The following is a 14,246-nucleotide window of genomic DNA, read 5'->3' on the forward strand; positions in this document are numbered from 1 at the left end:
TGGGTATGTGTATACTCTGGTGTGTATGTGATGGAGTGGACATGCACACACCGGCATGTGGCCCATGGACGGATTGGATTATGTGGCCTTCAGGCCCCAAAAGGTTAACCATCCCCTTTTAGTCACTTGCCTTTGGATCTACTAAAATTGTCTTTTTGTACTAAGTGGTGAGTTATGTGGGGTCATAAGCCTAACTCCTCAGCTACATTTCATGGTGGTACACATGAGTGCATTGGGGGTAGTGATTTAGGTTCTGGATTGTTTGTTTTTCTCATTTGAATTACAATCAGCTGTGAGGAACATACGTGTTTCGTAAGGATAGAGGTGTAGTCTGGCTTCACCATTCTTTTGAAAATATAGGTTAGGAACAGGGAGAGATGGTGGATTTGTCCCTAGAAGGATGGCACTGTTTCTGTTCATGAGCAGTGATGCTGATAATGAAGTAATGATGAAGGCAGACCATACATCACCAACCGTGGGAAAGATAGACTCTTTTCTATGCTTTAAAAGTCAAAAGAGGGAAAGTACTATGGGGATGAAGTTGAACAATGGTTTCAGAATCCTAACATTTTACTGTCAGTGAAGCCCAATTAAAAGGACTAGGTTCACAAAAACTCTTTTGAAAGGAATGCCAGATGTACTGATGCTTCAAGAGACACAGCAGAAAAGCAACCAGCTTCCTATCCTAAAATATAAGGGATTTACTATTCAGTACACTGCAGCAGGCTCTTCAAAGGCTGAGGGAAGGGCCTTCTTTCAAGGAACCTACCATTCAAGGAACCTTCCTATTATTTGTTTTAGATTTCTAAGGCTCATCCTAACAGAAGGTACCTATTTGCCAAGGACTTGTTGCAGGGGCAGGGAACCTCCAGCCTGAAAGCCAAATTTGATCTGGCACAGATATCCGTTTGGCCTATGAGGCTGTTTCTCCCAGCCATGGCTACCTGTCTCATACCTCATGTCATAGTGCTTCCCATCACTGAGCTTGGAGCTGGCAGAGCACCTTGTACTGTGGATCCTAAGTGCCTGACAACGAACTGGTTGTTGGGTGCTTGGAAAGCACTGCCAAAGGACTTTGACAAGTGAGTGAGACAACCCATCTGTCAGTCATCTGACATCACAATGTCATCAGGTGATTGACAGGTAGGTTGACTGCCCACCTGCCAAAGTTGACCTGGGAGCGGGGACAGAGAAGGATCTGGCTTGACAGGTCAGAAAGGTTCCCCAACTCTGCTTACTGCTTGGCACCCTCCTAATGCTCTGTTTCATTTGTCCCCCAAATGTCAACCAACGTAGTTTTTACTAAATACTTTTCAAAGACTTTGATGATTTTGGAGATGGCCAGTGGCTGCCAGAGGAGATTTCAGTTTGGTGGCATGCCTGAATTTGGATAGGTTCAACAAGCCTAAAAGAGTAGAGGCTACATATGTCTCCTTCACCTTTTAGTGGTTACTTCCACCAGTACAATTCCACCAGTACAATGTAATTGATATCTGGCATGAACTGTCCTCCATTGATAACGGACTTCACTTTCTACTTGCTTTTGGGTAAAACAGGTGAGGGTTGATTTCACATTGGTATCAGCCCTCCTGACCTGTTCTATACAGGGTAGAATGATTGGTAAAGTATAGTCCAATCTTGCTGGGGTGATATGTAACATCATCTAAATAATTAGACATGAAACAGTCTGACTGGGAGCTCAGTAGATCTTGCTAAACAAAATGATGGCTGACCAAATCTTAGGCAAGAGAACTGAATATTTCAAGAGCAAGAGGGATTGCGGAGTTGCTCCTGAAATTGTGTGAGACCATTTAAGGCAGTAGCCCATGGGGAGTGTATTGGTGTCACCTCTTATCTTAAGAGGCAGTAGGAGGTGGAGAGGACTACTATGCAGTATAAAATCCAAGATCTAGAAAATAGGCTTCAAAAACTGGAAAGAAGAAACTAGATCATCTCCCCACACAGAAATACTCTAAACTGAGATCTCTTGGAGATCAAGGATTTGCAGGAGGCACTCCTATACCTTTCACAAAATTTCCATGGGCCAACAAGATCTTACCCAGGCACCTCTCTACCAAGATGGCTCTTCTAGGCGATGTGGCAACAATGCACAAATAAAACTATCAACTAACTAGTAGTACTAAAGGGAAGTTTGCTAGGTGTTCTAAATATATACATCAGAGATACCTCTGATGGAGGCTATAGATCATTTTCTTCACCTCAGTAGACTTGAGCACCACTCTAAATGGAGCATGGAGCATTCATCAAGAGATAACATGAAGTAGTAATATAAATCATCAAAAACATGTGAAGGGTTGATTGGAAACAACTTGTATTGGTAAAGAAAACAAAGATGATGTTAGAAACCCCTAAAGACCAATAACACCACAGGAAGAGATGCCTTCCAGGCAGAATTCTTTAAAATGTCTTGGAACACTCTTTCTTTACTGCTGTTGGATTTGTTTAATAAGGTTCTGCAGGAGGGTATGATGTCATCTTCCTGGAAGGAGGCAATAACCTTGTCATTCTCAAACAGGGCTTTGATAATATTTTATAGAACCCTGTCTACTTTTATCCCTTTTTAAAAACCAACATGCAAATATATTTGCATCTATTTTCATTAGTTGGCTAAGTAAGATCATAGGACACACTATTAAGCCTCCCCAAAGTGTGTTTTTATCTTGCAGTGGCATATTGTGGAAAATGTCAGAAGGACACTGAATACAATTAATGACTGTAAGCAAAGGCAGGTATCCCATTAACAACGTTGTCACTTGATGCTGCAATAGTTTTTGATCACCTGGAGGAAACCTCTCTCCTGTAGCTCCTGAGAAATATGAATTTTGGCATGGGTGTCCTCCAGGCAACTGATTATATCCCTTCTGTTCACACCAAAACTAACAACTTAAGATCTGGTTGCTTTTGGATAAGCTAAGGGGTGAAACGGTTGTATTCCCACTTTCTCCTGGTTGTTTTATCGACTGAGCAATTTCCCAAGGCTGCATGAACTGATCTCAGCGTTCGAACGATACAAGTGGACTTGGAGGAGCATAAAATCTTCTCTTTGTGAATGACACCAGCCATATCAAACCTGGACACTGTGCTGCTGTTTTCTGATGAGGTGATAGCTACAGAATATGGCACAGTGTCCGGGTTCAAAGTCAGTTACAGCAAATATGAGATAGTATTTGTTAACATTCCATGCTCAGCACTGGCGATACTCTTGGCACATAGGTACAAACAAGTGAATGACCCTTGGAGGCACCTGAGTGAATATGTAAAGATAACCTATGCGGACCTCATTGAGAATAATTATTTGGAATTGCTTAATGCTTGAAATGGGGTGCTCTCCATCTCCTCAAGATTCTGGTTCTGTTCCAAATGATCCACATTTTTATACCCCACAATATGATGAAAGGGTGGCGGAAAACACTGGATAATATTTATTGGAGCGGACAGAAGGTCACGGATCACTCCAGTGATGATCAAGAAACCAGTCACTGATTTAAACACACAAGATCTGCCCTTATGAGGAATCCCAATTAAGGCAGGAATGTGTCTTGTTATCCCCCCGCCCCCTGCCATACCACTTGGATTAATTTTTTAACAGAGCTTTGCTGACAAATATACTTTGGAAGAGGTAGTGTGGCAAGATAAAGCACACAGGCCATCTTCTATTGAAAATAACCCTTTCTTGCTCTTGACCCTATCTGTCTGGGACGTATGGGAAAAGAAGCTATCCCACTCACCTCCCCCAGCCTTGTATCACCAGTTTAAACCTTTCTAGACTGAAAGGCTATAAGCCCTGGGACTGATCTATGAAATTTTTAGCCTGTGGAGGCTTCATAAAATACAGAATCAATATATTGAAGAATCAGTGATTGATTCTGCAATACAAGATCTTGTGGCATACTTGTCTTCCCCAAAGCCAGTTTGCAAGCTGAAAAGGATCACTGCTCTCTTCTCTGGTCCCAATACCTCCAGGTGCAGCACTTAGGAAACAAGTCAAGTTTCACTCTTTGGGTGGCCTGAAGCCATACATAGTTTGAAAATGTTGCGACTGATTGCATTTGCTGTTTCAGGGGCATCATTTAATATTTCTTCAAACTGCCAGGTTGGGGAACCTAGTCGGTGAGTTCTTCCTATGCGAACAAGTAGATGAGAGACCTGGCTAGAATCTGAAGGTTGGACTATGTCTGGCCATCCACCACCCCCTTTGTAATGTTAATGGGCTAGCCTTTAAAATGATGGTAAGGTGGCGTTGCACCTGTCTCGCTGCGTTGTATTTATTTATATGAACATTTATAAACCGCTTCATCATAAAATATCCAAGCGGTGAACACAAGTGTATAGCAGTATGTGGACAGCACATGAAGAACTATAATAAAAACAGGGGTACAGCAACACATTTTAAAAATCCTTCATTAAATATACAGCAGTAGCAGGAAGGAAGATGGCATTGCTTATCTGGCTTCCCGGCATGGAGGTCTCTGCTGGTAATTGAGAGGGAGAGGGGCAAGGTGGTGGGGAGGTCAGCATGATGCAGGTGCAGCAGCAGGAACACTGTGCTGGCCTCTCTGCCACTTCACCCCTCTCAGCTACTGGTAGCGTCCTCATTGGGAAGCCAGGTAGGCAATGCTGCTCCACCCTGCTGGCTGCTACTTATATACAGTGTCATTTACAGACAAAACTAATAACCGTTCAGTTAGCAGAAGTTGGAGTAAAAGGAATGATCTTCAATAGAAAGAGTTCCACAATATTAGTGCAACCACACTAAACGCTCTGTCACTGGTAGCCACACGTCTAACATGCATTGAGCAAGGGCTGGACTTTTATAGGCCCCTTCCAACTCTACTGTTCTATGACTCTATTGTGGCATTACCGACAAGGCCCCACAGCTGAATGGAGGAATTGGGCAAGGACATAGAGGGCAAGGTAATCAAAGAGGTGGTTCTGAGTTGTTCTAGACTTTATAAACTAAAAGCAAGACCTTAAACTTGGCTTGGTTGCATATAGGTAGCCACTGCAATTCTTTCAGCAATTGTGACATGTGCTGACAACAGGTTGCCCCAAAAAGCAATCTAGCTGCTGCGTTTTGTACTAGTTACAGCTTATGATACCAGCCTTAAGGCTAGCCCAACATAGATCGCATTCTAATAATCCAGTCTTGAAATCAATAAAAAATATTCTTCATTCTGTTGGCATAACTGTGAAACTATTGGGTCCTGGTACCATATTTGTTAGCTAGCAGCTCTTTCTTTTTCTTTCTTTCCACACTTCTATCCCACCTTTCCTCCAAGGAGCTCCAGGTAGCATACATGGTTCTCTTCTCTTTTCCTTTTATCCTCACAACAGCCCTGTGAGGTAGGTTAGTTTGAGAGACTGTGACTAGCCCAAGGTCATATACCAATTTTGGGCTAAAGTTCTGCAGGTCATTACTACTATTCCCAGATATGTGATGCTTGAAGACCTAGCAAAGGAACTGGATAGCACTCATTTGAAGGGAAGGGGGATTGATGTCCTAATTTGTTCACAGCAGCTTTTAATTACAGTACAGCGGAAGAGGGTAAACTCTCATCTCTCCGTTGGTTCAATATGATCTGGGAGGGTTGTGATGCGTCCTTCCCTGGCTCTCCCTATCAGGTTCCTACCTGCTCGTGGTTACTGCCTGTCTCTAGGCACCACCAGGGACTCCACCAGTCCGGACCGCACTCTCTTATCCGCTCTAGCACAGATCTCAACAGATCCCCCTGCTAGGCAACCACCAGTAACGTCCCAATACTAGTATTCCCAGAGACTCTGAATACTGGTATTGTTATTCTCTTCACCACTGCCACCATTTGTTACAGTTCCCCTTCAGCCTTGGTCATTACCTTACCCTCCCTTCTGGTCTGTGAAACCCCAGCCAAGGATCAGGCCTTTGGTAAACCAAATTAAGTATTTATTAAAGATAACAAAGCTAACAAGATTAACAAGATTTCTTCTTAAGGCACATAAGCATATGGTTTTACTCAATACTAATCCGAACTCCACCTCCCTCCTTCTTCACGCTCTCCTGGCAAACAACTCTCTCAAACCCCACCAAGCAATCCACTCTTTCTCTTCTCCCCCCCAGATTCCACTCTCACTCTTCCTTTTATACATTCAGCCATTTTAAACACTCAGCCAATCATCTCGCATTCTACTGCCCATTCATTCCCCCTCTTTCACTCCACTTACCATGTATCTTCTAAATCAACAACACTTACCATATATACATTAATATAGGAACATCACAAGGGTCTTGTGCTAGGTAAGATCTAATCACAAACAAAAGGAAATATGAACCTGAGATACACTGATATCATTAGTTAAAAGTAGCTTCCACTTACTAATTCTGTTGATTCAACAAAGAACTCTGGTTGAAATCTATCTTTAGTCTATAGGTCTTACAGGAAAGGGTGAGCTGTAAAATGGGTCTTGCGTGGAAGCCTTGGTGAGTAATGCTTGATTTCACACCCAGTTTCTTGTCCTGGTGGTTTCTTGCTCACTGGTATTTTGCAAAGTAGCTCCTCTAACCATTTGAGATACATGGAACATTTTCAGTATTCCTCTGTGTTTGTTGTTGTTATGTGCCTTCAAGTCGATTATGGCGACCCTATGAATCAGTGACCTCCAGGAGCTATAAAAGGAAAATACAGTATTCTTAAAATTAAATCCTTTTTTTTTCCAAATCACATTCCCTGTCTGCAACTCCTGCTCCCCACTTTTTGCAGGCTGTTTTGAATTAACTTTCCTTCAGCTGGGCTTTCAGACTAATACAGCTGTAGGATAAACAGGCTGGAAGTATTTCTAGGGCAGGATGGGGCGGGACGGAGCAGGAGTGGTTCAGCCCACTAATCTTCCCCTATAAAGGTTCTCCACTCCCACATTCCTGTTACCTTGGCAAACATAGGTTTGACAGTGTGTTTTCTGAAAAGAACACCTAGTTTGATCTATAAAGGCATAGGACTCATAAGAATTTGGACTTGACAGTCTTGTTCCAAGCCTAAATTACTATAAAAAATAAATACCATAGAATGACTGGGGTGAGGGCCTACTCTACATGTTTGTGCTGTGAGATCTCCAGAAACTTTTTCTCACAAGGATCAGGAGTCTTCCTTTTGTTCCTATTGAATCTGGTATAACATGGTTAGCTCTTATAATTGCATAGTAACCTTGAACACCAGCAGCCTCTTTCAATATGGCAGCTCTAACGGTTGCTGTAGCAACAAGCATCTAAACAGAAATTCCTGCAGGCTCTCAAAATCTCAAGGTCCCAATAGCCAAGGCCTTAGAAAGACTTGTGCCCACAGTGGAGTCTAATGCACAGGGGTATGACAGTCCATGAAGGCCAGAGGTGTGGAACTTTTTTGGCTTGGCCAACCAGTTTCTTATCTGTCCCCACCCCATAGGTGACCTTTGACAGGTGTGTGGGGCAATCTACCTGTCAATCACCTAATGCCATTATGACATCAGATGAGTGACACGTGGCTTGTTCTGCCCACCTGTCAAAGCCCCTCGTACAGCGCTTCCCAGGCACCAAAGAGCCAGCTTGCAAAGTGCTTTGCATAGTGCTTTCCAAGCACCAAGCAGAGGACTGGTAAAGCCCCTTGTGCTAAATGTTTGTAGGGGCTGGCCACCACATTTTAGGTTCTTCCCTCATCTTAGTATCAGTGGCAACTGGTGGCTCCATGTCAGTGGGCAATGGAATCTGCTCTGGGTTTTAGTCCAAACTTTCAAGACACTGTCCAAGGTGCCAAGATCGCTGCAGACAGGTAACACCGGAGAGTGTAGCAGGTTAAAAATGTGTGTGTTCATGTATGCGCATGTGCACATTACTGTAGCCCCCAAACCACTGCCCACCATGGCATGCAGCCCTTGGGGCAAAAAATGTTGTCAACCCCCGTTCTAGTGGATAAAAACCCAAGTGGGCTACAAATAGCTCGAAAAGGGCCTTCCCAAACTGGGCAAATTAGCAAGAAAATGGCAAATGATATTGTTTGTAAATACAAAGTGATGCATGTTGGGGCAAAAAAAACCCTAACTACACAAATACACTGATAGAGTTTGAACTGCAAGTGACTAACCAGGGAAAAGATCTTGGAATCTTGGTGGATATCTCAGTGAGAATGTCAACTCAGTGTGCAACAGCTGTGCAACAGGTAAAATCCATGCTAGGGATAATTATGAAAGCAACTGAAAATAAAACTGCCAGTATCATAATATCTGAATCTATAGCGCAGCAGTATTTGGAATACTGTGTTCTTTTCTGGTCAACCTATCTCAAAATGATTTTGTAGAGCTGGGTAAAAGTGCAGGAAAGCAAAGGCAGAAAAGGTTTGGAGCACTTTCTCCATAAGAGAAAGCTAAAACATTTAGGACTTTCTAGTTTAGAAAAAAAGTAACAACGGACAGAACAATCCAAATCATGGGAAGCTGGCAGAGAGGGAGGTGGCTGCGGAGAAGCCGTTAGAAAGCTCTGTGGCATCCACTCCCTGTTCAGGAGCCTCTGGGCTGGCTAAACACTGGCTCAGTCAGGAGCCACACGCGGGGTCGGAAAAGCAGAAGCCAGCTCCCATGAATATCTCTACTGGGGAGTAAGCACTCCCCATTGACCAACATGGAAATAATTTTACTCTGTCAGCTTATTGGCTGGTGGAAATTTTACCTGAATTGGGACACCCGGGAGTGCATCAAGCGCAAGGATGATGCTGCGGAAGTCCCCCCCTGGCTCCGCCAACCCCCTGGAACACCCCATTTTCAGGCCTTCTGCCGGCTCTCCATCCACTGGGCTGGGCTTCTCTGGTGGATTCCCAGCTGACCTGGCAGACGCCATGGCTCTGCCAGAATGATGGCCTTCTGCTGGTGGAGGCTGGCAGCTCTGGGAGCCTGGCAGCTCAGCGGGGGTCCATCACATCCAATTTCCCTCAGCCCAGTGCAAATACAAGTTGGATTGCTCCCTAAGGAAGAACATAACAAAAGTCAATTAAAATTATACCTGGTGCAAAGAAAGCAAAGACAAGTTTGTCCCTCTGTCATTATACTAGAACCTAAGGTCATCCAATGAAGCTGAATGATGGGAGATCCAGGAGAGATGCAGCTTCACAACATGCTCATATAATTCATGGAAGACACTGCCGCAAGTTGTGGTGGCCGCAAATGTAGCTGGCTTTAAAAAGGGAATAGACAAAATAATGAAGGATGGATAAATCTATTGTTGGTAGTTATTTGTGGCTATACGCGTCCTCCAGGATTAGAAGCAGTGCACTACTAAATACCACTTGCAGGAGAGTAGTAGCAGGAGAGGGCTCTTGTTTATGTGCTTCCATGTGGAGTATTTGGTTGGGTAGTGTGGGAAACAAGACACTGGACTAGATGAACCTTTTGTCTGATCCATAAAAAAAAGTTTATGCCTCTCATAGTGTCAGACTTCACTTGGAAATGGTGCTAGCATATGTGATCACAATACTCCAGAAATGTATACCATTTAAAAGTGAAAACTACGATTTCTCAGGTTCCCAGGATTGCTTAGGTTGCCAGGAAAAGGAATAAAGGATATCCTTGTAAGACCTCAGGCATGAACCACCGAGCAGCCCAAATTTATTTTAATTTGGAAAACATCTGAGATCTTGCAAAACAAAAACTGAACACCTCTCTTTTTTGATCTGCCAACTCAAGCTTTGCAGGAAGAACACAGATGTTCTATCTGCAAAGTCATTTTGCTTTCCTTTCAATCAGCTTGCTTTTCTTGACGTCAGTACCGTTCAGGCAATCTCAGAGAATGCAAAATTGACCAGAGTAACACTGAGAGATCAAAGCAGGCAGAAGATTCAAAGCAGAAGATTTGGCAAGTCTGTGTGATGATGCAGGGAAAGGTTTAAGCCCCGCACATGAATGCTATCACTGGTTGCTCTGAGCAATTAGATAGTTTTCTCAGCTTGGTCTTTTGGGAAAGAAGAGAACCTGCCCATTACAAATCAGCAAGTCTGACAAACAGGTCTGTGTACAACTTGGGTTCTGTTTTGCTGCCTCTATCACAGATGGATTCTAACCGCAAGCTTTGCTGAGGGAGGGGAGTGGGAGGGGAAGGGGTTGGGTTGAGCAAGAGTGGTCGCAAGTACTTAGCACATGGGTGGTTTGCAACTTCCTGCTACTGACATAACCACCTCTAAATACATACTGATTTCATCCAAACAAGCTGGCTGCTTGGTCACAAGGAGCCAACGAGTTCCCTTTTGTTTCAGTGTGTTGTGGCAAATAGAGAACGAAATGACCCATGAGTATTAGTGTTATTAGGGAGTCCTGGCTTTGGTACCACTTACATCAGGCATCTCAGCTGGTATGGAATTGTGTACAATAAAGCATGACCCACCAGGTCATTCCAAGTAAGGGTTGCAGTTGCAGCCCAGATATTTCCCCCTGTATCTTTTAATCTGGAAGACCAGGAAGTCATAGCATCTTCCGCCCTTTTCTCTCCCCTCCTGTCACCTTCCTCCCTTATCTGCATTCAGAAATTCTTCACCAGCACATCAAGTGGAGGATGTGCCGCACAGCAAGTGGAGGATGGCAGTGGGGAGAAGTCACAAATGCCTTGTTTCTTGATTCAGTGGTGGATTTAAATATACAGGGGGAAACTGGGTGGCAACCCATTCACTGTAGTATTGAGGGTCTGATTCATGATAATATTGGGGCTTAGAACGATAGGAAGCTGCCTTAGTATAAGTATACTGAGTCTGACTCATTGGTCCATCTAGCTCAGTATTGTCTACACTGACTGGCAGCAGCTCTCCAGGATTTCAGACAGGGTTCTCTCCCTGCCCTACCTGCAGATGCCAGGGATTGAACCTGGGACCTTCCGCATGCAAGGCAGATGCTCTGCCACTGAACTACAGCCCTTCCCCTTCATGCTAGCTGTCATTTGGAGGCAGGAGACAGGTGAAACAGTTTGCAATCCCTGAGAGATTGCGGGAGAGTTGGACTTTTAATTTGTTCTAAAGGGAATAACTGCAGGGTTTTTATATGTTGTTGCTGTGTGAGAGGGATGGAGATAGCCTTGGCCCTCTCCTGAATTCTTGACGTTCCTTTTCATCCTTCCTGCCTTCTAACATTCACATGTACATCTCACACACCAGGGCTGTGGAGTCGGTATGTCAAACCTTCGACTCCGACTCTTATATTTTTCTACTGTCCAACTCCGACTCCTTCATAAATGGCAAATGTATATTAATTTTTCTACTGTCTGACTCCGACTCTGACTCCTTCATAAATGGCAAATGTATATTAATGTATAATAAATTAATATTAATATTAAAATATTAATTTTATTTTGAAGTCGGAGTCAGTACATTTCTTCCGACTCCGACTCCACCCAAAATTGCTTCTGTCTCTGACTCCATGACTCCGACTCCACAGCCCTGTCACACCCAGCCTGAAACTCTGGATTGCCGCCGCCTGTCTATTCAGACAGCACTGAGCTAGATGGACTCGGTACAAGGCAGCTTCCTATGCTGTTTTCCCAATGAATTCTTCCTTTCCAAAGGAACTGGTGAGATCCACACCTTTAATCTAGGCTATGGTCTGAAGGCATAGGATGCCACCACCTTGCTGAAGCTTAGCAGGTCTGGGAGACTGCCTGAGAACCACATGTATGCCGCCTTGGGTTCTATGATGAAAGAAATGTGGGGTATAACTGTAAGAAAATAAATAAGCCTTTTTTAGGGGTGAAACGATTCCCTCAATGAATTTATCTTTTCCCTATCATTTCCTAATATTTAGTGGCTTTCCAAATGGAACAATATAGATAGCCAGGAGTATGGCTTTATTTGTGTAGAAATGGGGTTTGTTAAGTCTTGCCATGCTGGCGGCACTGTGTAGGCAAACCCTTTTAAGCAGAGACTTCACTGGCCATTGCCAGGGTTGGCGACAGACAGCATGTGTGTTTGAGGAACAATGAAAATAAAAAGCAAAGGTAGCTATGTTGACCTTTAAGGAAAAATTCCAAAATACGTATTAGGGCAAAACCTTTATTAGGCCCAAATGAACCAAAATGTCACAAAATAGCGTTTAGAATGAGTTATCTCTTAAACCTATTCTCATCCAGTGAATCCCCTCTGTCCTTCACTTGCTTCCAACTATCAACTGACAAAATTCGCATCATCGCCCAGGCTGTCACTCCATGTTCCCTTCAACTCCTCCTCCCACTAATCTTAACATTCCAGGCAATCTCCTCCCGCTCTCTCCTTTCCAAACCCAAACCCCAAGCATGGCTCAACAGGTTGTCCTGGGATGATGATAACCTCCAAATCTTTAGGTGCTTCTGAACAACAAAATGGCAAGGTTTTTGCTTTGCTATCACCCTATACCTGGGCTCATAACACAATGGATATCCTTCTTCAGGAAGGATAGGTATTTCTCTGCCCACCCGTTTTTCCATAAAGAGCTGCTGCTGCCACTATTGTTGTTGCTCTGGAGTGGGAAAATTCTTTTCTCCTTCCCCCCAAATTGGACATATGTGTACATAGCATAGTACTTGTATACATGGTACATATTTACATTTTTTTAAAGGAAAAAAATGTCAAGAGACAAAGTGGATGACAGAGGGGTGGGAGAATGTTGCTTTAAAATGTATGTCCCACTTTTTGATGTGAAATGCCCAAGGCAGCTAACAATAAAATACAGAATTAATTTTGGAAACTATAAACAATATAACAAATAAGAGCAGATAAAAACCAACAATTCAAAAAGTATTAAGATGTAAATTTAAAAGCAGAGCAGCAGAAAATCAAATAAATCAGCTCAATAGATCAAAACCCGGTTTGAATAAAAAGGATTTTACCTACTGGTGGAAGGACATAAATGTGGGAGCAGGCTTGGTTCAAGAGCATTGTTGCAGCCACTGAGAAGGTCCTGTTTTCACCTCCCATCAAACCCACATAAGACATTGGAGGGGCAGAGAAGAGAGTGTCCCTGGAAAGATCGTACAGGAGAATGCAGCCCTTCAGGTAACCTGAAACAGATATGTAGTTCATCTTAAATCAGCCTTCACCAACCCAGTGCCCTCTGGTGTTTTGGACCACAACTCCTTGACCATTGGCCATGCTGGCTGAGACTAATGGGAGTCGTAGTCAAAAACATCTGGAGGGCACTAGATTGGTTAAGGCTTTCTAAGTGATTGATATAAGAATATGTAATGGTAGAGGGGTGAGGAACTAATGGAGAGAGGCAGGCTTCCACTGCATCATCCACTACTTTATAAACCGTGCCTCCAACCCATAGTGCTTTAGTAGCTCACATCTGAAATGATAGCACTACAATTGCAAGAGAAACTCCAAAATCACTATAAATGTGCAATTTTATTTTCCTCTCTAAGTATTATTATTAGATAATACAAGAATAAAAAAAGATGTTAGATACAAAATACCAAAAGGAATAAAATGATAGATAGAAGCATTCACAAATATAAACAGATCAAGTTCAGACTTGTCAATCACTAATTCATGAATTAGCTTGCATCAATTATTTCTCCTATTAAGCTATAATAATTATCTTATACTATATACATATTTTAAAACATTACAAAGCCACACTTTGGGGAACCAATGTGTTTTCCCGCAGTATTTAATAAACAGTTTCCAATTTATCTTCAAGTTGTCTTTCTGCTGCTTTTTTTCTTTTTACTTGTAGATAACTTGTTGATTTTACTACTAAACCAAAAGGTCCTAAAACCTTTCTAGCCATTATTTTGTTGTGGGTGTGCTTTGTGATCTTAACAGCCTTTTGTAATGATCTCATATTTTTAACCAAAATGAGCAAGTTTTTTTTTTTAAAAAAGGAATGAGTCTTGGGGGCAAAATGAAGAAAGTAGTTTGAAAGAAATGTCTCAATTCTAAGGAATACCTGTGTGAGCAAATAGCATTATTCTTGAGAAAAAGAGAGAAAGCATTCTCTGTTGCTTAAAAAGAAAAGGTTAAACAAGTGCCTTACCCCCATCATCAGTTCTGTTTTGAATTTCTGTCTCTTCTGTTGTTAACAGCTTTTATTAAATCTTCAAAGTGATTGCAAATGTGCATCTTATATACTAATTATATATATAATATAGAAATGTTCTCTTTTCTTCTTCTCCTTTAGAATTCTATGAACTTGCCACCAGACAAAATGAAGCTTCTGAGCCAGTATGATAATGAAAAGAAATGGGAGTTGATCTGTGACCAGGTAAGGACCTGGGG

General features: G+C 42.7%; 1 protein-coding gene across 5 annotated transcripts in view; it reads left to right on the forward strand.

Annotated features, from left to right (window-relative positions):
* Window positions 1–14,246, forward strand: part of FMNL1 (formin like 1) — a 133,152-nt gene that overhangs the window by 53,301 nt on the left and 65,605 nt on the right. For all 5 annotated transcript variants that reach the window (XM_061592187.1, XM_061592185.1, XM_061592183.1 and 2 more), the window contains exon 2: window positions 14,149–14,232. In XM_061592187.1, the coding sequence (XP_061448171.1) occupies window positions 14,155–14,232 (78 nt within the window). In that variant the 5' untranslated portion in view covers window positions 14,149–14,154. The remainder of the gene's footprint in view (window positions 1–14,148; window positions 14,233–14,246) is intronic.

The sequence above is a fragment of the Rhineura floridana genome, chromosome 11, assembly GCF_030035675.1.
Source record: "Rhineura floridana isolate rRhiFlo1 chromosome 11, rRhiFlo1.hap2, whole genome shotgun sequence".
Taxonomy (NCBI): domain Eukaryota; kingdom Metazoa; phylum Chordata; class Lepidosauria; order Squamata; family Rhineuridae; genus Rhineura; species Rhineura floridana.